This window comes from Aythya marila, assembly GCF_965140915.1.
Source record: "Aythya marila genome assembly, chromosome: 15".
NCBI lineage: Eukaryota > Metazoa > Chordata > Aves > Anseriformes > Anatidae > Aythya > Aythya marila.
The window spans coordinates 5,620,571-5,647,974 of record NC_139056.1 but is presented as its reverse complement, the minus strand read 5'-3'; the positions used below and the strand labels follow the sequence as shown (position 1 = coordinate 5,647,974).

The 27,404-nt window shown below is 53.7% G+C and overlaps 2 protein-coding genes across 2 annotated transcripts in view; both read left to right on the top strand.

The window, feature by feature from the left end:
• Positions 1 to 972: 972 nt before the first annotated feature.
• Positions 973 to 23,685, top strand: CFAP70 (cilia and flagella associated protein 70). Its single transcript, XM_082772136.1, has 28 exons — positions 973 to 986; positions 1,339 to 1,483; positions 3,495 to 3,681; positions 4,048 to 4,146; positions 4,407 to 4,486; positions 5,508 to 5,684; positions 5,904 to 6,086; positions 6,571 to 6,662; positions 7,802 to 7,901; positions 8,855 to 8,989; positions 10,442 to 10,609; positions 10,862 to 10,945; positions 11,448 to 11,539; positions 14,134 to 14,194; positions 15,251 to 15,442; positions 16,070 to 16,201; positions 16,780 to 16,905; positions 17,413 to 17,546; positions 17,639 to 17,754; positions 17,900 to 18,082; positions 19,011 to 19,121; positions 19,814 to 19,902; positions 20,574 to 20,717; positions 21,440 to 21,601; positions 21,998 to 22,087; positions 22,984 to 23,085; positions 23,401 to 23,448; positions 23,575 to 23,685. Exons 2-28 carry the CDS (start codon positions 1,358 to 1,360, stop codon positions 23,653 to 23,655), a joined length of 3,294 nt encoding a protein of 1,097 aa, XP_082628262.1. The 5' UTR covers positions 973 to 986; positions 1,339 to 1,357; the 3' UTR covers positions 23,656 to 23,685.
• A 207-nt stretch (positions 23,686 to 23,892) lies between these two features.
• WDR90 (WD repeat domain 90) overlaps positions 23,893 to 27,404 on the top strand; it is a gene marked incomplete at its 5' end in the record, with an annotated part of 30,525 nt that continues 27,013 nt past the window's right edge. The window contains 5 exons of the mRNA XM_082772615.1: positions 23,893 to 23,911; positions 24,463 to 24,605; positions 24,696 to 24,872; positions 25,414 to 25,552; positions 26,279 to 26,449. Of these exons, the coding sequence (XP_082628741.1) occupies positions 23,893 to 23,911; positions 24,463 to 24,605; positions 24,696 to 24,872; positions 25,414 to 25,552; positions 26,279 to 26,449 (649 nt within the window). The remainder of the gene's footprint in view (positions 23,912 to 24,462; positions 24,606 to 24,695; positions 24,873 to 25,413; positions 25,553 to 26,278; positions 26,450 to 27,404) is intronic.

The following is a 27,404-nucleotide window of genomic DNA, read 5'->3' as shown; positions in this document are numbered from 1 at the left end:
CCGGGGAGGGTGACGGGGTGCCTGGAGCTGTCTGAGGGAGGTGTCGGGGGGATGTGAGGGGGATTGGTGGAGGGACTATGACTCGAAGCAAATCAGCTATGAAGTAGGTATGTGGTTTATTTTGGTGCTGGGCACGTGCGGGATGGCTCCCAAAGGCATGCGCACCCTAACGGGGCAACTTGCCCTGGTGATATGCAATAAAGAGCATGAAGTTTCCCAATACACCTCTACACGTGCATAACCTGTCCCCGCTGTGTACTACAATTAGCTCCAAGCAGTCGTTTCCATAAAACTGCTCTTATCTGCCCAGTGCCTGCTGCTGGTGGTGGTGGGGCTGAAGGCCGGTAACTCCTCTCCATCACCAGCAGCTGCCCCCCGCCTTTGTGCAGACTCAGCTGCTCCTCGGCCCTCAACCAAACCACAGGGTCGGGCTCAGCTGTTTTTTTGAGGCAGGTTCCCCATTTTTGTCAGGAAAAATCCTCTGTGAGGGGCCCCGAGACTCCTCGTTTAGGTTCAGTAAGCAAAGACACTCAGCAATATGTATTTTAGTACCATTAAGCGAGCCGCTGTTATTCCATTCCTGGCTTTAATAATTACAATTGTTTTATTTAGAAATCATTAATGCAATTAAACAAGCCCCCATCCTTCTGTCCCTGGCTCCAGGCTTTGGGGACAGCCCTGCCCCATGATGGGGGCACAGCCCGCCCCCGCCTCCCCCCCCCCCCCAGGGGCCTGGCACGGGCTGCCCACACCCAACATGGCGGCCACGGCGGCTTCAAGGGCACGCGGTCCGCGGCACGTGACGTGGCGCTGAGGGTCGGGAGCTCGCGAGAGCGGCCGGGTTGCCGTGGTTACGAGAGGCGCGGCGCTCCCCCCTCCCCCGGGGTCTCTAAGGCCGCGGGTTCGAGTCCCGCCTCCGCCTCTCCCGGCTCCCGCTGTGAGTTTTCCCCTCTCGGCACCCCCGAAACTTCCTCACGGCTCCTCGGGTGAGGGTCCGGGGTCTATGGGGGCTGCAGGGCCTGGTGGGGGGGGTGTAGCACTGGGCACGGCCCTGCTGGGCGTGTGGGGTTTGGGGCTGGGCTGGGGGCGCAGCATGGGGGGAGCTTCCTTTAAGCACCAGGGAATTTGTGCTTCAGGTTCCTTCAGGTTCCTTCAAGTTCCTCTGGGTTCCTCCAAGCCCTTCACGTGTGTTCGCTGTGGTGTTTTGACGTCCAAGCCCCAACTGTCCGGGGAAGCTGCTCCTGGGGGGGGCAGAGGCCTCGTGTCACAGCTGGGTGTGATCGGGGCGGCTGCGAAGCTGGGCAGAAAGGAAAGGTGTTTTCACGTTTTTCTCCTCAGTCTTTTTCCCCGCAGAGCCATGGAGGCCCCCGAGGGGCTGTCTGCTCGGAAGGGATCCCTGCTGGAGCCTCAGGCTGTTCCCGGCGAGTCCCAGCCACTGTCAGCGAACGCGGTGCAGATCACAGTGGTGAAGGCACAGGACCTGGTAAAGCGCTTCTGGAAACGCCTCTGCTGGGTTAACAACCCCAACCCGAGGGGTTCTTTGTGCTGCCATCCAATTCTGGACCAGACATGAGACGATAAGGCTGTAGGGAACGATGCCACGCTGTGGCTTTGTCCCCTGCACCGAGGGCTCACTCACATAGACCGAAGGCTTGTGGCTCGCCTTGCTTTGGGGACACATTTCCTCAGCAGCCATCCAGGCGTGCTGTGGTGTGCTGTTGGCTTGACATGTCTCTGCCTTCCCTGCCTGGCTGTCTGTAAATCACCGGGTTTTGTTTGGTTGTGTTTTAAGCAAAACACAGTGGAAAATGGGCATCAGTGAGACAAGGAAGTCTAAGAAGAGCTGTTCTAGCATATAAAGCCAGGTTTTTGTCCCAACGACAGCGGTTTAAATTGTGTGGAAATCAATAGGGTGGCTCTAGGTTTGAAAAGGCAGTGCCTCCAGTGTGCCTATCGTACAAGACTGTGAACTAATTCAGATGAAAACACTACTAGTGTGCTTTCCATGTGCTGCGTGATACACCCAGCTGGCCTTGAAGTATTCGTGAGGATCTGGCATTTAGGAAGGAACGCGGAGGAGAATCTCAGCTACTGCTGCAAGCAGAGAAATGCAAATCCCTGCTTCAGCTCTAGCTGTAGACAAAAAGCAAACCAAAAGCATCTGCCCATATTTTTTATTTATTTTGTTAATGTTGTAGTACCTCTCACATTGATGGGTTCAGCAAACAGCACCTTAGGTGAGAATTAGAAGGCAAGAAGAGGGAAAACTGTGATGAAAATAATAGACCAGTGGTTTGATTGCATCTGCACTATTGCTTGTGATTCTGGTTGCTTTGTCTTAGAAAACGCTATGGCAAAAGGAGAGAGGCTAACAAAGGTGCAATAATAAGAACAACAATATGAAAAAAATCCATCTATAAGAAGCGTGGAATCTGTTTAATTAGAGGAGTTGTAGAGAAAGATGAGAGGAGTATAGGATAATTAATGGTACAGGGAAAGGTTAATTGGATTCTTCTGTTTAGTCTCTCACATAATACATGCTCAAGGAGACAGTCAGGAGGACTGAAAATTAAAACCAAGTGAATGAAGTCTCTTTTTGTGGAAAAGCCAATATGGAACTAATTACCCCAGTGACATGGAGAGAGGGAGCTCAGGGGCAGGCCCGAGGAGGTGAGGCACCCCTGCTGCTCAGGATGAAAGAAAAGCTTGGTTGGGGTACGGCAGCCCTTCTGTGCAGGGCTGTGGCTGCTCCTCCCTGGCTGGAGAAGGAAACCGTGTTTCTCCTGCAGCTGCCTGTCTCAGCAGTCCCTTGCACCACCAGGGAAGTGCCTGGTGCTTCCTCCCTGGATGGGGTTGCTCGTGTGTGAGGCCGTGCCTGTTCACCTGTGTTTGCAGCCCTTTGTGCGGATATTTTAAAATTAAGCCTCCTCATCTCTGTGCAAAGCAGGTGACGTGAAGCTGGTGTACCAACAAACTCCAGAGCTCCCCAAAGAGCTTGCTGGAGCCCTGGTTTGATTGCAGGGCTTGCTGCTGCTGCCATGTGATAGACACAAGCGTCCTGTGAGCTTGTGAGCTCAGCCATGCAGCTCAGGGACTACCTTCTTAGTACACAGCAAAAAAAAAAAAAAAAACTCTTTCCTGGAAGCACCGTATCTGTGGGATATTTTTGGATTTGCTTTAGATGTGCCTTTCATCCCCGTTCTTGGGATGAAGCCTGGATTTCTCCACCCCCTGCCCACACCCTTCCAGCAGCAGGTTTTAATGATCCCTGAGGCACCACGGGACGGTGGAGCAGGAAATTTCCCTCCTAAAGGCAGGTCTTGGCACAGCCAAGCTCTGTTCCTCTTCCCCATTCTTGCAGCAGAGCAGCCAAAGATTCCCACCGGTGTTCTTTGTCCTGGGTGGGGAACTGAGCTGCCTCCCAGGGGCAACTTTGGTCACGGGCCTGTTGCTGCAGAGCCAGCTGCCTCATCTGCTGTCTCTTTGTTTGACAGAAAAGCATCAGAAGTGACACCTCTTTTACTTTGGTGCGTGTGGAGTACGACGGAGTGATCCTGGGAGACTCCTCCACCACTCAGGTCTTGCCAAACGGGACAGCAAACTATAATTTCACGACCAGCTTTGAGTACAGCCCCGATGGGCCCAACTCCTTGGTCGACATTGCGCAGAAACCTGTGCTCTGTGAGTACCTGATGCTGCACCTCGCTCCTTGGAGGGGTGGAGGTGGGTGCTGTCAGCTGCTGCGCTCTGCCTTCTTGCTGCAGGAGTCACTCGGTCAAGAATAGCACTTAAGCAGCAGCAGCGGGGGGGGGTCTCAGCACTTCTGTTCTCATCTGTGCCAGCTGGAGGAATCCCCTTTCATATTGGCTTGGCTCTTTGGCTTCAGTGTTCTTGTCAGCCTTGGAGATGATATAGAAGCCTGTGCCGGAGCTGACACAGACCCTTTGCAGCCCCTGTTGGAGCTTACCACTCTGATCTGTTGATCTGAAACTATCTGAGAAACTTTGCCAGCTCCTATCTTATTATTATTATTTTTTTTCTGTCTAGTGACAGTGATAGAAGCATCGCAAAAGCAGAAGAAACAGAAGGAGGAGAAGGTCCTGCCTCTTGGCCAGGCTGTGGTGGACCTTCTGCCTCTGCTGCAAGGTACAACATCGATTTTCTCATCCTCCACAAACACTTCTTGCTCCCCAGCACTTGGTTGGTCTTTGCTCATGAACCCCTCTCTATAAGTTACCTCCTTCTGACCAAATGGGTTTCACAGAGTCTTTAGAAAGCTGGGTCTGTGGGGAGACAGGGGCAACAGCAGCTGCTCAGCTTTAGGAGTTGTAGCAGCACAGCTTTAGGCTGTGACTTCTCTGCAGAGGGTCTCAGTGGACGCTGTGCTCATTGCTTGTTCTTCTCAGGACAGTGTTCCTTTACGGTCTTGGCTCCTTTGTATGCTGTGCCTACCTCTCCATCTGAAAGCCTTCACCCAGAGGCTAAGGTATGTGGAGTTTGGAACTGTTCCTTCGCTTGTTCGGCTCTCTGCTGCTTTTTAATAGGAAGGCGAGCATGACTCAGCTGCCTCGCTCCTCGCAGGCATGTTACAGCCCTGTATGTTAGAAGCTTGGAGGCCTTTCCTGTTTCCATTGACGTCTGTCCCAGGGTGCTTATGATAGGTGAGGTCATGCTAGGAAATGCTAATGTGCGCAGCTACCAAATTGCCCTGCAAAAAAATATTCAAGATGGGAAGCACAGCGCTGAAAAATTGGGAAAAGGCAAAGGCAGGATTACTTGCCCAACATTATTAGTCCTTTCTGTGGATAAAACGTCTCACAGTCCATTATTGTACAACCTCTGACTGCCTCTCCTGCAAGGTCTTCGTTCATTCAGCAGATTGAAAAATACCCAGTGAATAAAGCAGGAAATGAAGTAGGAGACTGGGAAAGCGTGTCTGACTTGGCTTCTGATTCTCCACACACTTAGCACTCTGAGCGAATTAGGAGGATGGATATTGCATTTACTTTCCCATATTTAAGTGACATGATAAGCGAGGCATAACGAGCAAGGTGTGGGGCCACCTCTTAGGGAGGAAGGAAAATAAATGCTGAGCAGCTTTTCACTGCCCCCCATCCATCCAGGGTTGGGACAGGCAGCTGACGGCTGCACAGTGTGGAGATAGGGCAGAGTTGAAGAGTGGCTGGAGCTTTGACTTGAGCTGAATCACGAGGGCGTTGTTTTCTGTCCCTGGTGTTCTTTCTCCACGGCCTTTTTTACAAGATGCTGACAATACGTACGCCGTGCCCCCCAGTGGGCTCGGATTTAAACACACAAATATCGTAATTCAGACATAGGAAAAACTGACCGTGAAATTCCTTCCCTGTGCTGATCTGTTTTCTTTTACATCCGAAGTGAGGAATGAGATAACATCAGACGTTCTAGCCTTGGGTTTCTGCTCGCTTCTCCTTCAAGAGCAGAAAGTTATAATTGTCGGGTTATTGGCTCAATTTCTCCTTGTCCCACAGTGCGGCCTTGAAGTGACTGTGCGCACCGAGAAGCCCCTGCTTTCTGTGAGCCAGCTTTCAAGTGGCAACTTCCTGAGCGTCACGCTGGAGGCAGCTTACTCTGTCCCTGACGCCTTCGTTCCCACTGGACCCCCCCAAAACTACATGGCTTGCCTGCAAGTGCCAGCAGTCGGGGAGGTGAGGATGGGGCCTGGCACAGTGAGCTGGGTTTTAGTTGCTGCAGCACAGGTCGTTCTCCTACACTGGGGGCAAACAGCTAGATTGGGGTTGAAACTGGCAGTGTTCTTCCATGCCACGATTTGTTTTTTTCTTCCTTCCAAGCCCAGCTCTGATCAGCTGGCACTTGCTCCTGCTCATGCTGAAAACTGAAGTCCTTTTGTTCTCCTGTCTCTCTAGAAGGAAGTCCCTTTGCTCTTCCAGAATGGCATCCTGAAGCCTGCTGGTGAAAAAGAATTGTTACCCCGGCCCAAAAAATGGTCCCTTCCTAATATCATGGCCCCTGGTGCTCTGAACATACCCAACTCCTTCATCTTTGGTGGTCCCTATGAGGATGAGGATGGAGAGCTCAACAAAACAGAGGTGAGGAAAAGCTGGCAGTGTCACGGCTGGAGGAGACCCCTCAAGCCTCCCTGAAGGCACTGAGAAAGACTTGCAGAGACTCATTATGGGAGGAGGGGAGGAAGGGCACGTGGTGGGCTCCCTGCACAGTGTCCAGGCATGGAGATGGTTCTCCTGAGCCAGTGGGCATGCTAGCTCACTGCCAGCATGCTAACTCACCACAGAAGAGCTCCCTAGGTGAATGTGGCACATCTTGTCCTAACTCCTGAGCTGCTGGGCTGAGACTTTGCATTCTGTCTTTGTGAGCCAGGCTCTCAGTTCTAATGGGCTCTGGTGCCCGCAGGGATGGCTGCTAATGTACTCTGCTAGGGTGTCCTGTCTGTGGTGAGTGGGGCATGTCTCTGACTCATTTTCTCTCCCAAAGAACATTTTAGGGGGGTGTCTGGGGGTGATGCAGGCTGTAAAGTTTGGTCTCCTGGCTCTGACCATGTGCTGCTTCTCACAGGACAGGGAGTTTAGGATCCAGGCAGAAAGCATGAAGAGAATTGTATGGGACACGGAAAGACGCTGTTACCTGGATCCTGCTGCAGTACTCATGTAAGGGATATGAGAGCTTCCCTTCCAACACCGAGGGGGGGAGAAACCATCCTGGAATTCACTAGGTCGAGTGACCTGTCTCAGGCAATGAGCAGCAGTCTGTGGATTTTCATAGCCCTCTTACACGGCCACTCCATTGCCCTGCCTCACTTCTTGTGCTGTCTGCTGGCCGGAGGTGTTTGCGTTAGCAGGAGAGCAGCTTAACAGCCTTTAATTGCTGGCAGCAGCTTGGTTCTGTTACGGTGGGAGAAGATGAATTGGCTGTAGGTGCTGTCTTCAGCCTGTGAATGTTCGCTTGTGCTGCCAGCAATCGGAGCTGGTTCCTGTTCCCTCCGCAGTGCAAACACTCACTGACCAGCTGCGTTCCCTCCCATGACCCCTTCAGGGCTGTCACCTGAAGGTTTGAAGGAAGGGGCAGCAGAGTTATGGTGAGTAGACATGGGGTAGGGTGGCCCACACAGCTCTCTTCTGAGCTGCTAATTCATTTTTTTTTTTGTTTTTTTTTTCCCAATATATTAAAATCCTTTCACTCTGTGGGCACTCTTCATTTTCTTTTTATTAGGTAAACATTGCCTTTAATGGCTCTAGGTATGCTCAGACCAGGGTAAGTACTCCAATTCTCTTTGAATCCTGCAACGTTCTTGGCCTCTGCTGCATCATGGCCATGAGTTTCACAGCCAACTTATTCCTCATGTGTGCAAATACTCCCTTCTATCTTTTTTCCCCTGTACACTTTCATCAGCCTGCCTGCTGGTTTCACAGTTATCAGGCGTGTTGAATGGGAGCTCAGGGTCCGCTTTGAATTTATCCCAACATTAATCATGTTCCTTTTTATCCGCTTCATTTCTGAAGTAACCAGGGGAGAGAGGAGCACAGTGTGTTGCTCTCACAATCGTTCTGTAGCTCCTAGTGCCATAAATGCACACAGCAGTGGATGGAAAGGAAATCCACCAGGCCTGCCCCAAAGCACGTGCGTTCCAGTGGTGCAAGATGCATGCTGTGTCTCGAGGAGTGGGGCAGAGCAAAACCAGGGCAGGGGCCTTTGGGGCTGCTGGGACAATAGGGAGGGCAGCATGGCTAACCAGGGAGAGCTCTCCAGTTTGGTTTTGCATCTTCTCAGTGCCTTCTTCTGCATTCAGTCTGCAGAAGCGCATTGCAGAGTGCCAGTACTGGCCCGTGGAGGTCTGCAGGATGCCTGTGGTCTCATCCAGCAAAGGCAAAACTAGCAAAGCTGACAAGGTAAAAATGGAGGGGCTGTGTTGTTATGGCTTGTGGAGCAGCACTGTGTTATTGAGCGTTTTCTTTCAATGCCTTTGTTACACCAAAACCAGCCTTGAACCAGCCAAAGCAAGTCAGAGAGCTGGAAGCTTTGTAAAGGGATTAATCACCCTTATAGCACTACTAAATAAACAAAGGATAAGATTTCTTCCTTATAGCCTACAGATCTCTCACCGATGGTCTGTGCTAGCTTGGTGGAGAGGGGTCAGGGAGAGGTTACTTTTTGAGAAGTAATTCATTGAGCTTATCTTCAGACAATGTTTTCCTGAGCATCTTGAAGAAATTCATGCCTTCTTTCTCTGGGTGTAAATAAACTGTGTGTTTGCACCTGAACTGGGGTGGTTTCATGAAGAATGAGCTCCTTCACTAATGATCAGCTGCCAGGAACAGAGACATGTGAGAACTCCTTACGTGTTCCAGGGCAAAGTCATGTAAGCTGCTATAAATCTCAGTCAGCAGTCACTGGTGCCAGGGTTTTGCAGCTGTGACTGAGATACTTCTCCCTTACCCTCACTGGTTTTCTGCTGGTCCAGGCTCTCAGGCTTCTGCAGCTACCTAATTTCTGTCAGACCTGACATCCTCACAGCTTTGGTAGGGTAGTTTGGATTTCGAACCAGACAGCTGGCAATTTTGCAGTTGGACCTTGAAAAGACTGCCCTAAGGAGTGGCACAGTTTGGGCGCTGGAGAGAAAAGCTGCCCTGCAGGGGTTGGAATAAAATTGATATTCTACATATTGAATGAGTCCAGTGCTTTCCTCCAGGTTGTCTCGGCTGCGTGCCAGTGACAGAGAGGCCCTGGCTCATCAGGTGCATCAGTTTGCTGGGTGGCCTTTTTTAATGGGATTGCTGACCTTCTTTCCTTAAAGAGAATAACAGTCTGTTCAGTATCTCAGGGCCTCAATCTGTGTTTCCAGGGAGATGAGGACCGGCAGATTTTCTCCCACGGCGTGGCATATGTCAACATGGTGCCTTTGCTGTGCCCCGGCGTGCAGCGGATTCGAGGCGCTTTTCGTGTCTTTACCTACCAGGACAGCGAGGTGCTCGAGAAGGTGAGAACAGGCGGGACAGCCAGGCTCTGTGCCCCCTCTGCAGCTCTTTGTGCAGTGTGGGGGGCAGGAGTACGGGCAGAGTGGTATTCAAGGGCCAGCTCTGAGGCTTCACTGCCCTTCTGGTGCTGGAGGAGAACGACACCAGCTTCTAGGTGCAGTTTTCTCAAAGGCAGATGATTTCTGGGTGTGTGTGAGCAGGTTTGGGGGCTGGGGGAGGCTCAGAATCTCACTCCACTCCCTTCTCTGTCAGCAGCTGAGCAGGGAGAGCTGAGATCACTCCTCACTCCCCACTCAGGAACACGGGCAAATGAACTGCGTTGCTGGGAAGAGCAAACAGTGGCTCTAAAAGGATAGCGTTACCCCAGGCAACAACCAAAAAAGCTGTCACTGGAGCTCTTTCAGCTGTAGCTCGTGGAGGTTTATTTGTCTTTCGTTTCTCCCCCCGCCTTGGTGCTAAAAGTGACAGTTACATCTCCATTTTCCCACAGCACTCCCCAAACAGACCCGAGCTTGTTTCAGGAGGACAGATGCACAGCCTGCTTTTGCTGCCCATGTCCCCCTTGGTGCTGCTGCTGCCCAGGCCACAGAGCTGGGTGAATTACAGCCCTTCTCCGTGCCTCCCTGCCACTGCTGGGTGCCAGCTCCCACAAAGCAGGCTGTTTGCTGGCCCTTGCGTCACTGCTGGGAAAACTGGCCTCCTGGCTGCACGGTGCTGTTACTCGTCCTGTGGCATTTATCTGTCACGAGTGAGGTGACACCCTCTGCTTTTCCAATTTTCTGTTTTTCTGGGTGCTTTGGGCTGCTCCTGGGCCTTGGTGTAGACAGCTGACCTGTACGGCTGCTCCATTTTCTCCCCTGCATCCCTTTGGTTCCTGCCAGCCCAGCTCCTGTATCACTGAGAGCTGGGAGGGGAGCTGCCCATCTCAGTGGCCGAGCAGTGTGTGAACAGGTAGTGGGAAAAATCTGCTCCTCATGGGCCACCACGTGTGTCAGGGGGGCTGCGCCACGTGGGTAGGGGAGCTGGGAGCTGGGTCAGGCCAGGGCAGGCAGGGGCACCAAGAAACAAGCGCAGAGCAGACCTGGGAGGGTGTCCAGGTGCATCTGACCCTCCACACCACCAGGTCAGTCCGTAGCTGTGAGGCAGGTCCAGCATCACGCTGGACAGTGGGTCAGGATCAGGGCAGTTTGGGGCTGGGCTCCAGCATTTTTATCATGTAGCTCAGGCAAGAACCAGAGGCTGCGCAGCTGTACAGTATCAGAGCTGGCCTTGAGCACAGGCAGCTAACTGCCTAGCAGGAGAGAGTGAGGTTGCAGAGCTTCCTAATGCGTTTAGGACCCTGACAGTGTGTTTTGTGATGTGAGAGGCTAAGAAAAAAGGATGGGGAAGCCTTATTTGTCCTTTGATTCTCTCTTGTCACTTCATTATTATTTTTTCTTTCCCCTCCTCTCCAGACTAAAAAACAGCAGAGCATTTTGCGGGATCTCAGACCACAGGTCAGCCTGACTAAAGAAAGACCATGCACCCCAGGAATCAGTTCTCCTCTTTCCAGAGCTGTTCCCAGTAAAGCCCAGAGAGAAGAAAAGGAGAAGAGCACCAGAGAAAGGGAATTCAACAGAAGGGTAAGGTCGATAGAGGCACTTTGCAACATGGTCGGACTGTTTCTACGTCAGAGGCAGTTGGAAATGGGGACTGATGGTGTGTTGCTCTAGCCAACTGAGAGATTCAGCACCTTGAAATTTTAGTACATGCTGCCTGAGCAAATGTACAGTGCGGTCACGTCCTGAATTTGTGAAGGCGTGAAGACGTGAAGTTTGAATCTGAAACAAGATGTCTTTTTTTTTTTTTTTTTTTTTTTTTATATTCTTCAACAGACGTCCTGTGCACCAAAAATCCAGTTGTCAGATACTGCTCTAGAAAGTGAAAATACTGAAAAATCTCTCGGCCTTGATGGACAGGTAACTTTGCATCTCCAAAGAGCAAAAAAACTGCTAGACCACTACTGTATCAGTGTTTCGTACCTTTCACGTCATCAAATTATTCAAGAGTGAGTTGGAGCTGAGGGATATCTTACACAGATGCTGTCCTGGAGTTCCTCCAGTGACATCCTGTTGGAGTACAGTCTAGCATTGGGCTAGAAGGTCATTAATAATCAGGCATTATTTTGAAGGGTGTCTTCCTTTTTTTGTCTTCCTCTTCCAAACATCTAGAATGCATATTTATTGTCCAAGCAAATTGATTAGCTTTTTTTTTTTATTTTATTTTTTTTTCCTCTAGACTGAGTGCTTGAGCAGAATTTTGTTAGTGTAAATCACTTTGAGCATGGGTTATAAAACAAATTATACGTCTTCAGTTTAAAGAAGATTTGCTGAAGATCTGTAGCTATATGCTCAGTCTTTCATCTTGCCAGTAATGGTTCTAGGTAGTGTGACGCTGAGAGAGTAATGGTTGTGTTCCCAGCAATATGCTGAAGCAGGAACGTTCCTGGTGATGGAGATAAAGCTGGACAAGGCCTTGGTACCAAAGCGACTGCGAGAGGAGCTCACCAAAAGGTGTGTAAAGACATGCTATAACTCTGCGGCTGACAACTGAATTCTCCTGCAGGATAGAAACAGGACTGGATAGTGAGCCTGCCCTTCAGTGTGCTCTGTGAGCACCAGCTGAGTGTCTGAGCCAAAGCCCGCTGAAATCAGCAGGAGGGCTGGGCCAGACTGCTGCAGAGGTGGCATTGGGTGGGTTTGGGAAGCATTTGTGTTCATCTGAGCTGGCATCTCCCTGCCAGTCACCTCAAAAAGAGAGACACCAGAGCAGCATGACCAAATCTGTGTCCTGTCCAGGCTTTGTTTCCTATTAATCCCCTTGTGTTTGCCTCTCACATGTGATGTCTGCTGCTTGGTCAGGGCTGGCCACCAGTGGGCTGCACTCGGTAGTGCTGCTGTAACTCTCGGATGTTGTTTTTCCTTTTCTGAAGTTTTGTCACAACTTTCTACCCACTCCTGGGCTTTTCCATTAGTTTTCACATCATTCTGCTGTAGAGCTGCCCTCTCATCTCTGAGGCTTCGAGTCTTTCGCTGTCTGTCTGATTTAAGGCAGTCGCTTCCCATCCGCAGAGTGGTAGTCCTGCTGTGTTACAGTCTAGGGAAGGCCTCGTATGTATAATTTATTGGATAAAAAAAGAGAAAATACAGCAAATGAATAAACCATAACGTGCACAGGCAGTGTGTCTCTTTCAAACAGAAATGTGAGTAGAAACCACACAGCAGCAGTCGTTCTTTGAGCAGGAAGCATGTGCATTGTCTTCTGTTCTGCCTGCTGTCTGCTAGAAAAAACAGGTTTGGGGAAAGTGAGCCCCCCTTACAACAGACCTTGTCCCGACCCTTCTTGTTTGCTTCCTGCAACTTGCATGAATTCCGTGTAATTCCTCTTCACTCACCTGCCATGTGCATCTGGGGATGTGCAGCCAGGAAAATCAGCACTTCCAAATTGTGGAGAGGGCCCTGTCCTGGGGGGATCGAGCTGATGACACGTACATGTGTCCTGGCAGATGGGATCAGCAGTGCTTTTTTTTTTTTTATTTTCCCTGGAAGGCTGTTTGAATACATAGCTCGTTAGCAAACTACAGCTCTCTTTCTTGGGCTGCGTCCAAAATTCTCCATCAGCCTCCGCTCCTGCTCGCTTGCTTTGCCTGGGTGGTTGTTGTGCTTGGTTTTCTCTTTCTCATCTTGAAGAGAAACAGTTTGGTTCTCCTGTGTGCCCCTAGCAGAGGTCCTGCATCAGTGATGGGAGCTCTTCTGAGGGTGGGACTGTGAGCGTGGGTTTCCCGAGGAGTGCTGGCAGACCCGACAGCTCCTCTGGCACCTACGGCAGCCCCACGCAGAGCCAGATGATTGTCTTTGTGTCCTGTGGGGGCACGTCCTGCGTGGGGTAAGGGACTGGCAGGAATGGCAGCGAGGAGAGCAGGACGGCAGCTTTCTGAAGGGGTTTTTGGAGCTGTGCTGCACGGCCTCCCTTGACCTCATGGGAAAAGCAGCTGATGGTGGGTGGCAGGTCCCACAGGGACACGAGCAGACGCCGTGGCATCACTGTTCCCATGGGCAAGGTGCAAGGGGAGCTGAGTCTCCTGCTCAGCGCTGAAACCTTTCAGGTCTCTGAATATACAGAAGTTTTGCATGGGAGAAGTAGCCAGAGGTGAGGGCCTGGCAAAATCAGCCACTCGGAAGCTCTGTGAGCTGGCAGAATGGTTGTAGGAACGGTTTTGCTTTGGTGTGGGGGAAGCAGTGTGCTTTGCTAATTGGGCAGGGGCCAAAACAGGGATGTGACACTGCTTGGTGGGCCGGATCGCCTTCTAAGGACTGAAGGTGTTTTAGTGCCAGCAAACAGGAAATCTTGATAAAATCCCAGAGAATTTAGGCTGTCTTGACTCTAAGGCTTTCAGTAAAATCTTAATGTTACTGTAGTCCTAAGGCCTTTTAATCGGTATTTGGAAGGTCGTTGCAGCCCCAGTAGTGACACAGACGGGCATGACATGGTGTCAAGGGGTTGATGTAGGGCCAAAGAATGAGGGGCTGCAGCTGCACTTTGGGATGTCAGGAGCTGCTGGATGGGGTGGCCCAGGGTTTACAGTGATAACGTTCCTCAGAGCTTTCCTTTTCCTTTTCCTTTTGGTCCCTTTCTTACAGGTGTTCTGGCAGACCCGGGAGGCTGTGAGTTAAAGGAATAACAACTTGATAAGATGGTCTACTTCTGTGGCAGAGTGCTTTTGATTGCCAGCAATAACAAATGCTAACCTTACCTGCTGGGCTGGATTTTTACAGGAGTTTTTGTGTAATGGGTCAGTGAAGCCTGGTGAAAATAACTACATAAATCTTATCTAATCCCCACGGAGTGTAATCAGCAGCAGGGAGCGAGGCAGTAGCTAGTTCTCCCAAACATTATGACAAGCTGCAGGCGTTGAATGAAGGTGCCCTGGTCTTTACAGTTTATCCTTGGGCAGAGCCTTCACAGTTTCTCCCGTGTTGGTCCCTGCAAGGTACCTCAAGGACACGATGACAGGCTGAGCCCTCGCGCTGCAGGCTGCCTGCACCCGAGACAAGTGAGTGTCTCTGGCAGGATGTCAGGCTCATCTCTTCTGTTCTCTCATTGACAGGGTCAAGGAGATGATTCCCCCTCGCCCTCCGCTGCCTCCCCGGACTGAAGGAGCCAAGAAGGTATGTGCAAGAGCCTGTGGCCCTGCCACCACTCTGCCACTTCTTTCTGCCCTCGTCCCTCTCACATAAGGGATTTTAATTTTCAGTCTGAGCTCTGCAGCAACTTAGAGATGAGATTTGCAGAGGAAACACACCAAAAGCTTCTGGATGTGTGATCTTCGTAGCATTATGCCTTGGGAAATCTTGGGCTGTGTTACTCTCATTTGCAGCCCATAAAAAGGGGCAAGATCTAGAAAAGGCAGAGAAGAGAGCAGCAGGGTAGGAGTGTTTGGGAGTGAACTGGGTGCTGGGGAGGCACCAGAACAGTATGTGTATGGGCAGTTTCTTGTCCCAGACTAGCCCATGTGCTTCCTCAGACCCAGACAGACATGAACAGAATCAGCCTCAACCCATCACCCTGCAAAAAAAAAATCGTGAGGACTTTTGTGTGTGCAACATCCTGGCCCCAGAAACCAACCTGAGACCACTGGCTGGTCTTCGGTAGGTACAGAACAGGCGCTGCAGGAGATTGTCCTCAGATGGCCCCTGGCTGATGGGAAATTCAAAGCAACAGTGGGGGACGAAGCAGCACTTCAATAACTGACCCCAGTGCGGCTGCAGAATTGATTTGTGCTGGCCTGTCTGGAGTGCACAAAGTGCTACATTTTGATTATTGCCGTGCATGGAGGCTTTTGGCACCGGGATTACAGGCTCTGCTGAAGATGGCTCGCCCAGGGCTTTAAGGGGCACCCAGCAAATGAGATATAGTTTACTTGCAGCCAATTGTAGTGCTATAGAGAAGACAGCGACGACTGAAACACTGGGTTCTGACTGAAAAGTAACGCAGGAGCAATAAGAAATTATGAAGGAGCACTTCTGTATTTACATAGCCATGTTTCACAGCCCTCAGGTATGGGCAGGAAAAGATGTGTGATGGGCTAATTGAGACTTAGGTCAGGTGGAGTTTGGGGGGCTGGGGGTGGGCTCTGGCAAATAAGACTCATTTCAAGGCTGATGGCTTCAGTGACTTTTGAAGTTCGATTATTTATTTATTTCTTGATACTTCTTATATCCTAGGCTGTGGAGGATTATCACAGCCAGGTCACGAGCATTGCTGTTGCCATCCTAAGTGAATACCATGACCTGTTTGGGAAGCAGCTGCCTGACCAAGGAGCGATAGACCATCAGACGCTGGAGGAACAGAAGCGTCTACTCAACTTCGAGCTCAATAGCTCTGGGAAATATTTTGCTTTTAAGGAACAGCTAAAGGCAAAGACTCCATTATGTTATTTTACTTCCCTACTTGTTTTGTCCAGGCAGTTTCTCAGTGAGGAACTGCTGCTCCATGGTGGTAATTTAGTGTTACTCTGTGTTGCTCCAGAATCCCTTCGTGCCACCCAGGCTGTTGCAGAGGGCATGGGGAGGGCCAGGTTTTTCCTCTAACAGAGCAGGCAGCAGGCTGCTTTGGTCACACACTAGGAGGGACCTTCCCTGTCAACAGGGGAAGACTCCAAACCTGATCACACCCATTTGCCCTGTGTTTGTGTCCCATGGAAGGGAAAGCTGACTGTTCTTGCACTCCCACAGCCTTCCCCGGGGAGAAGGGGCTTCTCCACATGTTCCTCAAAGGGACATCTGTGTGTCAGGGAAGGTGAGGGCTGGGAGGTGGGAAAGGAATTCATCACTGCTTACTTATTTTTTTTTTCTTTTGATCAGTTTCTTCCTTAGAATTAAACTAGAGCTTCAGGCAGTTGGAGTTGGACTCACTGGTCCTTGTAGGGCCCTTCCAACTCAGCGTATTCTATGAGTCCATGAAAATGTGTGTTCTGGCTTTGTGTTATGACTGTGGAGCTTGTGGGGGAGTCTGTCTTGCCCAAGCATCACCTGTCTCCACAGTATGCTGTAGTGAAGATTGTGAGGGAGAAATACCTGAAGACCACGGCGTTTGAGACCCAGGAGCAGTTCCAGGCATTTCTCAGTGAGCTGTACGTGTACCTGGTGGATCAGATGCACGTTGCCCTGAACCAGGTAGGGAGAAACCCTGGCATGATGGCCGGCCTGGGGATCCCCATCACTGGGGATCCGGGTTAGAAGCAGCTTCTAGCGAAGGCAGGGGCACTTTTGCCTTCAGGACAGCTGCAGGTTTGAGCTTCTGTTTGCTGCAGTTATCACACGTGGGCCCCAAGCCACACACACAGACAGGATCCATTGCATCTGGATCCCACTGCTGCAAAATCCAGCTGGTGGGATGCGAGGCACCACCAGCAGCTGCTGCTGCAGCCAGCTCCTGGGGAGGGTGTCAGAGCTTGTACCATCTGCCCCCCACCCAGGCAGAGCTGGTCTTGATCTGGGGGATGCTTTTACTCACCACACTGCCAGTAAGAGATATTTCCCCCTCCCTGTCTGGTACAGGTACCTGGGAAGGATGGGGGCTCACAGGATTGCAGGGCTGTGTCCCACCCCAAAAGGGGGCTGGGGCAGTTTGCTTTTCCAACCCACCCAGCCCTAGCTGTGCCAAGGTGCTGGACTGGGCACTGCTGCTGAATGAGGAGCACAGGAACTGTTCTTACCCTCCCCAGGGCTAACTTTATCTCACTCCTTACCAGCTGCTGCACGAGGAAGCTGCTTCCCCTGCCCCTCTCACCCGCATGACTGCTGAGCAGCTCTGGCTCTTTGCTCACGAAGCTGAAGGCAACAAGGACTACAAGCTGGCAGCTCTCTACCACCAGCAGGTGAAGGAGCCCCTGTCCCCTCCTGTCTCTGTCCTGCGTGGCCGGGCTGGCAGCCAGCACACCGTGACAGCTCAGCCAGCCTCGTCTGTTGTGTGCGGAGCAGGGAGGGGAACGTGAGCGGGGTGCTTGTGCTGAACGTGTGAGAGGTTTTCTAGGGAGATGCTGCTCTCTGGAGGACGTGAGGCAGAGGCTGGCCAGGTCGCTGAGGACTTGAGCCTCGAGGCCAGGGGAAATGGGGTGAGCTGGCCCAAAAGGCACGCTGGGTCAGCACTGGGGACCTCTACCAGAGGGCTGAGAGGTCAGCTGAAGCTGGAGGGCACTGATGGGTGAGAGAGGCTTAGAGGAAGCTGGGAATGATCCCCCTTAAGGGAAACCCTAGCACGTGATAAACAAGGGCCTGATTGCTGCTAAACTCTGCCGGAGGAAAGCCGTGGCTGTTGCAGAGCTGTCTCCCCGGGGCGCTGTGTGTGCTGAGCCCTTACTGCCACAACGATCTCTCGTGTGCAGAGGATAGCTCAGGACAAGCACAACACCCAGTACTGGCTGGACTACGGGGCGTTCTGCCTCCTGCTTGAGGACAACACCAAAGCCCAGGAGTGCTTTCGGGAGGCTCTTTCTCTGCATCCACACCACGTGCCCAGGTGCTGTGTGTTCCCAGAGGGTGGGGAGGTGAGGGGCGTCCCCCACGCCACCGCTGGGGTCCTGCGAGGCTCAGCTGTCTGCCTGCCCCCAGCTTGCTGCTCTGTGGGATCGTGGCAGTCGTGCTGCAGCACTACGAAGAGGCAGAGATTTTCTTTGAGGATGCCTGCTGCTTGGAGCCATCCAACATCGTAGCCTGGACGCTTTCAGGTAGAAAAGGAAGCCAGCCTGTGTGCTCAAGGCGTTTCTGTAGAGATGAATGTTGCTTCTTACCCCACTGCTCTAATCTGAGGGCTAAGGGGAGGATTTTGCTAAGGGCTAGATTTCTTCTCATGCTGCTCTTTGTCTCCCGTAGGTTTGTTCTATGAGCTGCAGAATAATAATATTCAGGCAGAAATGGCCTTCCGCGAGGCTAAGAAGCAGCTCCAAGCACAGCTCGCCAGGGAGAGGAGCATCTCTGAGGGAAAAAGAGGGAAAAAGCACATTGCTGCTGCATATGTGAGGTCTACCAGTCCAGGCCCAGAACAGCTTTTGCCAGGTAATTCCTAGCGAAACCAGGAGGTGCCCTCATACTAGCAAGGAGGAGGCTTGAAGCTGTGTGTGAGATGGTGAGCAGTGAGACCAAAGAGGAGAAACACAAAGGGTAAAGGAAGCAGAAGTGGGCTGTGAGCTTGAACAGCCTGACCACGAACTATCCAGAGAGAGACAGTGCCCTGCTTTAAATGCTGGAGCTGAAATGCAGGTAGCACGGCCCGTGCTTTATCTTACCCAGAGCCTAGGAGAGGGACCAGCCTTGGTGTTTATTTTTCTGGCCCAGCCCAGTGCTGCTGATATCGGATGTGTGGGCAGAGGCCGGGGCAACTGGAGGAAGAGAGCGTACCTCGTGAGGCTTTGGAGGGGTAGGGCTGCTACCGAGGCAGCTGTACGACTGACCAGGTCAGCCAGGTCCAGCTCTCCTGAAAGCTGCTGCTGTGACATCCCAACACAGCTTGGAAAGCGCTGCCCAACCAGCTCACGAAGGGCAAAACAGCTGCTCAGTGGCAACTCTGAGCTGGAGGCTTCCTTTGGAGCCTCTGCGAATCCAGCCTCACCCTGAGCCAAGTCCTAAGTGTTTGGCTGGGCTGCAGAAAATATCAGCTGGCTTTATTTTTAACACTATCCCCACTCCATGCAACGTGCTTCAGGCAGGCCTACAGGGTCATATGCCTTTTTTTCACTCTCTGCAATTACAAAGGAAAGGATATTGCTTCATTTGTGCCTATTTCTAGCATTATATGGTAGTCTTGTATCAAGACTGCAGAGCCACGTATGACCTTGTGCAAGCTATTTTCATCCCAGTCAGAGAAATCTGGCAGTTCTTGTAAATTTTCTCTCTTCCTCCCCATTTCAGTGGAGTTCTGCTCCAAAGTGGCCAGAGAAAGGCAAAGCCTGCCTGCACCTAATGGTTGGTGGGGGTTTCATTCCAGAGGGGGCTCCGGATGGCTCAGCCAGCAGGCTGCCAGAGGCGCTGGAGGAGCCTGCCCTGGCCTGCCCAGAACCTGAGGAAGAGGCTCTGGCATCGGAGACAGCCCCAGAAGGTCAGGGAGTGGGGTCTGGGGTGAGAGGGAGAGCCTAGGGCTGGGAGGTGGCCTCGTGCGATCAGCAGGGAGGGAGGGAACTTGGGAGCGCTGAGCTGTGGCCGTCCTGATGCCAAAACAAGGCATTGAGTCTTGTTCTCTCTCCCTAGCAGGGGAATCTTTGGGTTCATCATGATTTTTTTCAGAGCATATCTCAGGATGGACGACTGGTGGGTGAATGCAGCCCTCTCCACGTGTGGCTGCACTCAGCTGCCTTCACTGGCTGCTCTGATGTCTCCCTCCTGAGATGCCAGCTCTCAAACTGGCATCTATAGCTCTATAGCTGTGCTCTCGTATGGGTGCCAAAGAGATGGCTGTGCTGGGGTGTTTGGGCTCCACAGGATTGTTCTGGGGAGGCAGGGGTCTTACTGCAGTTAACAAGTCTGAGTTATAAATCTCTGTTTTCTTACTCTGAGTTTGGCATGGAAAACCAGTGGGTCGGGAATATAGTTTCTTTTCACGGATCTTACAAAAATCTTAGGCCCTTCAGAAAGAAATGTTGCGCTAATCTCTGCTCCCGCCTCCCTTACCATCTCCTGGGTTTTACGCTGTGTTGCTGGGATCCCACTGTCTCCGTTAAGGTCCCAGCCCTTGCTCTTATTTCAGAAATAAAAAGCCCAGTTTGGGACTGATGAAGGCGCATTTTCTTGCAGGGCCACCCCCCATTTCGGGACTTAGCCAGCCTTCCTGCACGATCTTCATGAAGGCAGTGGAATTCCTGATGAAATTCAAGGCCATCCAGGTCAGCTCAGCACGGAGTGGAGCAGGAGGAAGGGAGGTGTGGCAATTACCAAACTGCTGGTGGCAAGCTCCAGCCAGGACCTCTGCTGGGCTTAGAGCACAAACCGAGGCTACCCCAGATGCCAAGAGAGCAAAACCAGTGGCCAGAAATGCAAAACTAAGGCCAGGCAGAGTGCTAAGACCAAAATGCTGCTTGAGGACAAAGTCATTTCAGGCAGGCAAAGCTCTCGGAGTGTCTCAGCTGCTGGCTGTGGAGGGAACAACGTGCTCGTGTACGGTCAGAGAGGAGATGCATTCTTGCCATGCTTCCCGTACACCAGCACTCCTTTCTTCTCTCAGACACTTGTGTATGTCAGAGCAATTTGTTTCACCCGTGGGATGCTCCTGTCCCCCCCAGTCATCTCGGTGAGATTTCTCTGACTGCCACATTGTGCTGTCTGCTTTCATTCTACATGGCAGAAAGAGCTGCTTAAAGCAAAACAGACCTACAAGTAATGGGAGGTAATTTTTCACGGGAGGGGGGAAGAATCTCCTGTCTGTTTCCTGTTCGTGGAACTCAAATGGGCACGAGGCATTCCTCCTGAAGTGTGTTTGCAGGGCAGGAGCAGCATCCTGGGGATGCCCGTGGTGTGCCTGCTCTGCTAACCCTGCCGGGGTGCTGTTCCCCTGCAGTTTGTTCACATGGCGCTTGCCCACGAGCTGCTGGCGGGCTCCTCTTGTGCGTACTACCTGGCGCTGGCCCGGACTTGCTTGCTGAAGGAAGACCTCTCCAAATGCGAGGAGTGTCTCTGCGAGGCTGTTAGGATCGACTTCATGGTAATCCTCTGTGTTCACAAGGGCAGGATGCTGTCCCAAAAGGGGGAGGCTGGCCAAACGCTGCAGCAGACGCTGCCTGCGTTGTGTGTTTGGACCTGGAGCCCGTGCTTCATTTCTACTTGAGCAATTCTGATGCAAGTCTGCAGCAGTTTCTGCTGGGAGGGCAATCACAGGGGGTTAACCACACCAGGCTGTGGCTGCAGCGCTGCCCTCCTTGTTCCCCAGCTTATTATTTGCTGTCCATCATCGCCTTCTGCACAGGCAGGCAGCATTTCTGACCGAGAGGTGCTCTGTCTGCATTGTCTGCCTTTCCTTTCCCTCTGAACACGTCTATCCTCATCCCTTCTCCCTGTGTTGGTGAGTCAGCTTCTGTTTCATGGGAAACAAGGTTGCTATTCAGAAGAAGGAGGCTTTTGAGAGGCAGGTTGAATGGATGGCACAGAGGGCTGTAAAGCTGACATCTCCAAATGCTACTTGTGTATTCAGTACCTGGGGGAGCCTTGCTCAGGCCAGGACAGCGTGCAGGGAAGGCTGGAGGGGGCTTTCATTGCGGGCAGCCTGCTGGCTTGATTTTTATTCTGTACATAAAATCTGGTCTGCTGTAATCAAATACCTGTCGGCTCTTCCTGGCTGCTGATTGCAGGGGTTCCTGGCCCTCCTCCAGGTCTCTCCCTCTCTCCTGTCTCCCAGCCGTGCCTCACTCTTTGGCTTTGTGTGCACAGAATCCAGATGTCTGGGCTCTGAAAGGGCACCTGTGCTACCTGAAGAGGGACTTTGCAGGGGCGAAGGAGTGCTACGAGCGAACCATCAGTTTTGTGGTGGATGCTGCAGATATGCACTTTGTCTACCTGCGCCTGGGCTCCGTCTACCTGGAAGAGAAAGAGGTGAGGAGGCAGCAGGAGTGGCAGAAAGGAATTTTCAACAAAGTGAATAGATTCCAGTTCCCAGGTATAAAACACCATTATCTGCAGCTATAGCTAAATGCCACAACCCAGCACAATCTTCACAGAGCTGCTTGCTCCTAGTCTCAGGGTGCTACTGAGATATTCTCATCCTCAGATCAGTGAGGGTGTCTTTTAGGCCACTGCATTAACTCCTGCCAGCGTACAGCCACCAGCTTTGGGGGCAGCAATCAAGCCCCCAGCCCCTCTGGCAGCAGTGGGGTCGGTGGGTGTCTGAGCCCCAGTGGAAATAGGGCACTTGGCAGAGTCCTGAGGAGAGGGACCACTGTGGAGGGACACTTTTAATGCAGAGCAACATGATAACCTCTCTCCTGGCAGTACGGCAAGGCGAAGCAGACCTACCTGCAAGCCTGCAAGAGCTCTCCTTCATGTCTCACCTGGCTGGGAGTGGGAATCGCCTGCTATAGGGTGAGTGCAGTTACGTGGGAGACCCCAACTTTATGTCACCTGGGCTGTAGCTGGGTCTGTGGCATGGTATGCAGAGTGTGCTGTTGTTGATGCCCTTCATTCAAGAAAAGCTTAACTGTCTGCCACGCCGATGCTGCTGAAGGCCGTCCTGTTGCAGTCCCAGGGTGGCACCTCAGGCTGCTTATACGGGAGGTAGAGAATAGGACAGTTACCCTCAGCAGCAGCCCAATTCCCTGCCTCGTCCTGCTGCCAGGGCCTCCCTCCCCCAGTGTGATGGCAGGCGTGTGATCTGGGCCTGGGCTCTGCTCTGCGTGCCTGCCTGCATGTGAGCTGCATGTCACCGCAAAAGAACCGAGCAGAATGTCAGCACGGAGGAATCTCGGTGCTTTCCCTGCCCAGAGGAATCCAGCGCCTCTGAAGGGCTGCCAAGGACACCCAGACACGGCCACCAGCAGCGCGGCATCTCCCAAAGGTGCACCTCCAGGGGTTCCTCCAAAGGAGTTTGGCTGAGGGAAACAAACAGGGAGGAACCCAAACTTTTATCTTCCCTTTGGCCAAACGTACACCTTCTGGGAGGCTGCAGACCCCAAAAGGCAGGGAGTGGGGACCAGGACCAGAGCCGTGGCTGCAGCACACCAGCAGGTCACCAGAGCTCCTGGTGGAGCGGGACCACTTGGTGCCTGGGGCTGGAGGTGTTGGTACCTCTCTGGTTTTCTCTGCCCCGAGTCCTGTCCCTGCAGCCCCACCAGGGGAAGCACCCAGCAGCTCAGTGCCTGCCCTTCTGCTGGTTGCTCCTGTTGTAGTGATTTTTAACAGGCACCTGCTGCAAAGACCTGGGAAGCTGTTTCTGCCTGCCCCTTGCCTTTTTTCACACCCCTCCTTCTCTCTCTCTCAAGCTGGAGCAGATGGGGGAAGCAGAGGACGCTCTCTCTGAAGCCAATGCCCTGAACAACCGCAACGCCGAGGTGTGGGCGTTTCTGTCCCTCATCTGCCTGCACGTGAGTGCCCAGCCAGACCCTAAACCCCAACCTGCTGCAGGAGGGGGGGGCTTCACCTGCACCTCTTCAGGAGCCTGGAAACCGTCTCATAGATCCCAGGGGAAAAAGCTAAGGGGAGATCACTGCGGAGGGGAAGAGCAGCACCTCTGCTTGCTGCTTGTCCCCTCCTGCTGGGGATGTGCCTGGGGGGAGCGTGCTTCTTGCTGAGCACCCTTCCGGGGCAGGGCACTGCTCGCTGCTTACCCCATAACCCCCCTATAAGCCCTCCATAATCCCCCTATAAACCCCCTATAACCCACAGTTGTGATTTCCCAGGGAGGGCGGCAGCTGGAGGCAGAGCAGTGCTACAAGTACGCCGTCAAGGTGGGTACAGAGCCGGGAGGGGGGGCACCGAGCACCGAGTTCTGCCCTCCCCCAGCCTCCAGCACCCCATTTACCCAAAAACGCTCTTTCTGAGCCCAAAACCCGGCGGCTTCCTCCTTCCCGCAGCTCGGCCTGGGGCCCACCGCCTTGCTGCAGGAGCTCCGAGCCGCCCAGCAGCGCTTCGGCTTCGGCAACCCGGCCTTCTGAGCCCCCCCCCGGTCAATACAGCCGCTAGACGCCCCCCGCGCCGCCGCGTGCTTTTTACGCGCCACCAGGGAGGGCGTGGTCGCGGAGGGGGGCGTGGCTAACCAGGGGGCGTGGCCAATGGGCGGGGTGGTTGGATGGGGGCGTGGCCACGGGGGCGTGGCCTCGGGGGGGCGTGGCCTCGGGGAGCGCGCGGATTGGCGGCGGGCGCGCGGGACGGTTGAGCCGGGGGCGCGCGTGATGGCGGCGGCAGCAGCGGGTAGGGGGGGGGGGCACCGGGAAGGGGCACCGGGAACCGGGGCTGGGGGGGGGGCCCGGTATGGGACGGGGGTGTCCTCGTGCGGGGGAGGGGGCACGGTAAGGGGGCGTCCCGGTGTGTGCCGGGGGGGCTCCGGGACGGAGGGGGTGTTCCGGTAAGGGGGGGGCTCGGTAACGGGGGTGTCAGGGTATGGGGGGGTGTCCCGGTGGGGTGGGGGGGCTCCGGTGTTGGAGAGGAGGGTGCCGGTATGGGGGTGTCCCAGTGAGTGCGTGGGGGGGGGGCCTCCGGTACGCAGGGGGTGTCCCGGTGTAGGGAGAAGGTGGTCCCGGTGCGGGAGGGGTCGTCCCGGTACGGGGGTGTCCCGGTACGGGGGTGTCCCGGTGGGGTGGGGGGGCTCCGGCCCGGGAAGGGGGGATGCCGGTACGGAGGAGGGGGGGGGGGTGTCCCGGTGTGTGCGTGGGGGACTTTGGCACGGAGGGGGCGTCCCGGTACCGGGGGGTGTCACGGTGCGGGGAGGGGGCTCGGTACGGGGGGAGGTCTCGATGTGGAAGGGGGGGGTCCCGGTACGGGGGGGTCCCGGTCACCGGCACCGCGTCCCGCAGCGTGGCAGAGCCCCTACCTGAACATCTTCAAGCATTTCCGCGTGGAGGAGTGGAAGCGCTCCGCCAAGGAGGGGGACGTCACCGCCTGCCTGGTAACGGGGGGACACCGAGAGGGACAGCCCCTGCCCCGGGTGTAAGCTCTGGGCACCCCCCCCATGCACCCACTCCCCCGGTTCCCGCAGGACAAGAGGCTGAAGGGGACCGTGTACCGCATCCGGGGCTCCGTCCCCGCCTGCAACTACCTGCAGCTGCCCCGCACGGGGACGCAGTCGCTGGGGCTGCGGGGCCGCTACCTCTACCTGCTCTTCAGGCCCCTGCCCCGCAAGCACTTCGTGGTGCACCTGGACGTGGCCACCCAGGTGCGTGAGCCCGGCCCGGCGGTGCCATCCTGCACGGGGACCCCGGAGCCGGCACTGCCAGGGGGGTGTAGGGACGCTGGGAGGGGTCTTCGGCAGTAGGTGCGGTGTGTAGGATGGAGGGGAAGGGTTTTAGGGTAAAAGGGGGAGATTTAGGTGGGGTGTTGGGAGGGAAGTGTTTACTCAGGGTGGTGAGGTCCTGGTGCAGGCTGCTCAGAGGAGCTGGGAGCCCCAAACCTGGCAGTGCAAAAGGGTGGACGGGGTCGTGCCCATGGCAGGGGTTGGGACCAGCTGGGCACCAAGGTCCCCGCTAACACAAACCCCTCTGTGATCTTCGGTGCACTCGAGTGCAGCTGGTCCTCAGCATCACAGGTGGGGTTCCCAGCCTGAGGCTTTTCCTGTCCTTGTGACAGCTCTGGGTCTCTCCTCTCAGCCTCGGAGGGGACAGGGGATGTGGCTCGTGTGCCTGGGGGATGTTCTGCTCGGCAGCACATCCCAGCCAAAGCCACCAGGGTGACCGAGCGCTGCCCGTGTCCGTTCTCAGGAGAACCAGGTGGTGCGCATCTCCTTCTCCAACCTCTTCAAGGAGTTCAAGTCCACAGCCACGTGGCTCCAGTTCCCCTTCGTGTGCGCAGCAGCCAAAGGCTCGCTGGACGAGAGCACAGCCAGGGCTTCCAGGCGAGGTAAGGAGCTGGGGTCGGGCTGGAGAGACGCAGCCGAAGGGAATGGTGAGTGCAGGAACCAGCTGGATGGGCGTGAGGAGGGCGAGCACCCTGGTGGCGTGGGCACAGTGTCCTGGCCAGGAGCCCCTCGCGCAGCATCAGGCTGGGTGTGTGGGCGCAGGGCAGCGAGGCTGTCTGTCTGTCTGTCCGTCCCAGAGCCCAGTGCTGCGTCAGCGAGCCATGAGATGAGTTCTCTGGTCTCACATCTCCGCTCATTTGGAGCAGACAGGTTGAGCCTGGTGGGAATCGCGAGCGATAACCAGCGTTTACCTGAGAGGGCTTTGGGGTTTTCTTCCTTTCCACGTGCTGCAGAGGGACCCAGGGGAGCTCAGCAGTTTGGGCTCCGAGGGCAGAAAGCGAAGCGCGCTGAGCGAGGGCTGCTTCCCCTGGCTGGGTCAGCCAGGCAAAAGCACTGAGCACCAGCAAGCCCACGGCCTGGGGGCTGCATAATCCAGACATAGCTCAGGGAGCTGCGAGGCTGCACGGGGGAAGGAGATCAGTTCCCTACAGGGAAATGACCACACATGAGGCAAAGGGGCGATGGGATGCATGCGTTACAAGGTGCTGCAGGCCAGGCGTGCACTATTCTCCTTGTGTCTTCCCTTCCATGAGGAGCACGGTTCAAGGTTTGCAGCATGGCAACCTCTTCCCTTGCTGCTTTTGCCCCGTGCCGTTTCTCTTCTCCAGATCTGGCGGGGGCAGCCCCTGCTAACGTGCGCTGGACCTGCCTGATGCTTGATCTCCACGACATCCTCTCCATGTACCTCAACCGGCGTTACAGCCACCTGAAGAGCATCAAGCTCTGCTCCAACCTGCTGGTGAGAAACGTCTGCACCAGCGACTTGGTGTTTGACCCAGGTGAGGAGTGGAGACGCAGGGGTGGCGTCCCTGTGATTTACACCAAGCCTGGATGTGCCCCGTGTTTTTTAAAGCTGCCTTTAGATGCGATTGCTGTAGGGCAATTAGCCCTGATCAGGCAGTTTAAATTAGCCTGTGAGCATGGGAGTGCATCTGTATCAAAGCTAGGCTGACTTTAGTGGTGAGAGGAAGGGGAAGGGACAAAACGCCAGGTGTGGTGTTAGCAGGTCCATGTGCACTGCCAACTGCAGCCTCACGACCTCTCTGGAGGAAAGTGTCATCTCGTTTTCCAGCTGGAAAAACGAGGGATTTGAGAAAAGCTAAATACCTTACCAAGGTTAGAATTTTTCTGGGGAAAAAAGGTGTTAGCAAGGCTTGCTTCTCCTAGGCCCATGCTTTTATCTGTCCAAAGAGCCTGTGGTTTTTGTCTCTGATATCTGGAAATCTTCCAACGCTTTTTGAATTCACCTGCTTAATGTAACAGAGTTACTTCAGTTAAAACCTTCGTATCTAACTTTTTTCTGTGCTGGAAGCCTTCCCAAACTTACTAGTCTGCTGAAAGAATTTACAGATGCTGCATGCCGTGAAAGAGGCTCTTGGAATTTCTTATGTCACGAAGACATTCTTGAAATTGCAAACTCGTCAAGGAAGCAAGACAAGAAAATCAGAACAGAGCCCTAGCACAAATCACATGAAACTATGGAAAATAATAGAAAACTAAGTGTATTTTGGGCCTGGGGGACTCATAACGGGATACTAGGTGTTAATGCTCTTATGTTGCCTTTGGAAGTTGAGAGTTTCAGGAATATTCCCACGCAAAGGCGTCTTAGTTCATTACAGACCTTGCTGCAGTTATAATCTTTGTTTTTTGAAGTCCTCAAAGAGGGCGGTCGTGTGTCCTACTGGAAACACCTCATTTTGGCCGGCTCCACAGGCCTTGGAGAATTTCATCTTC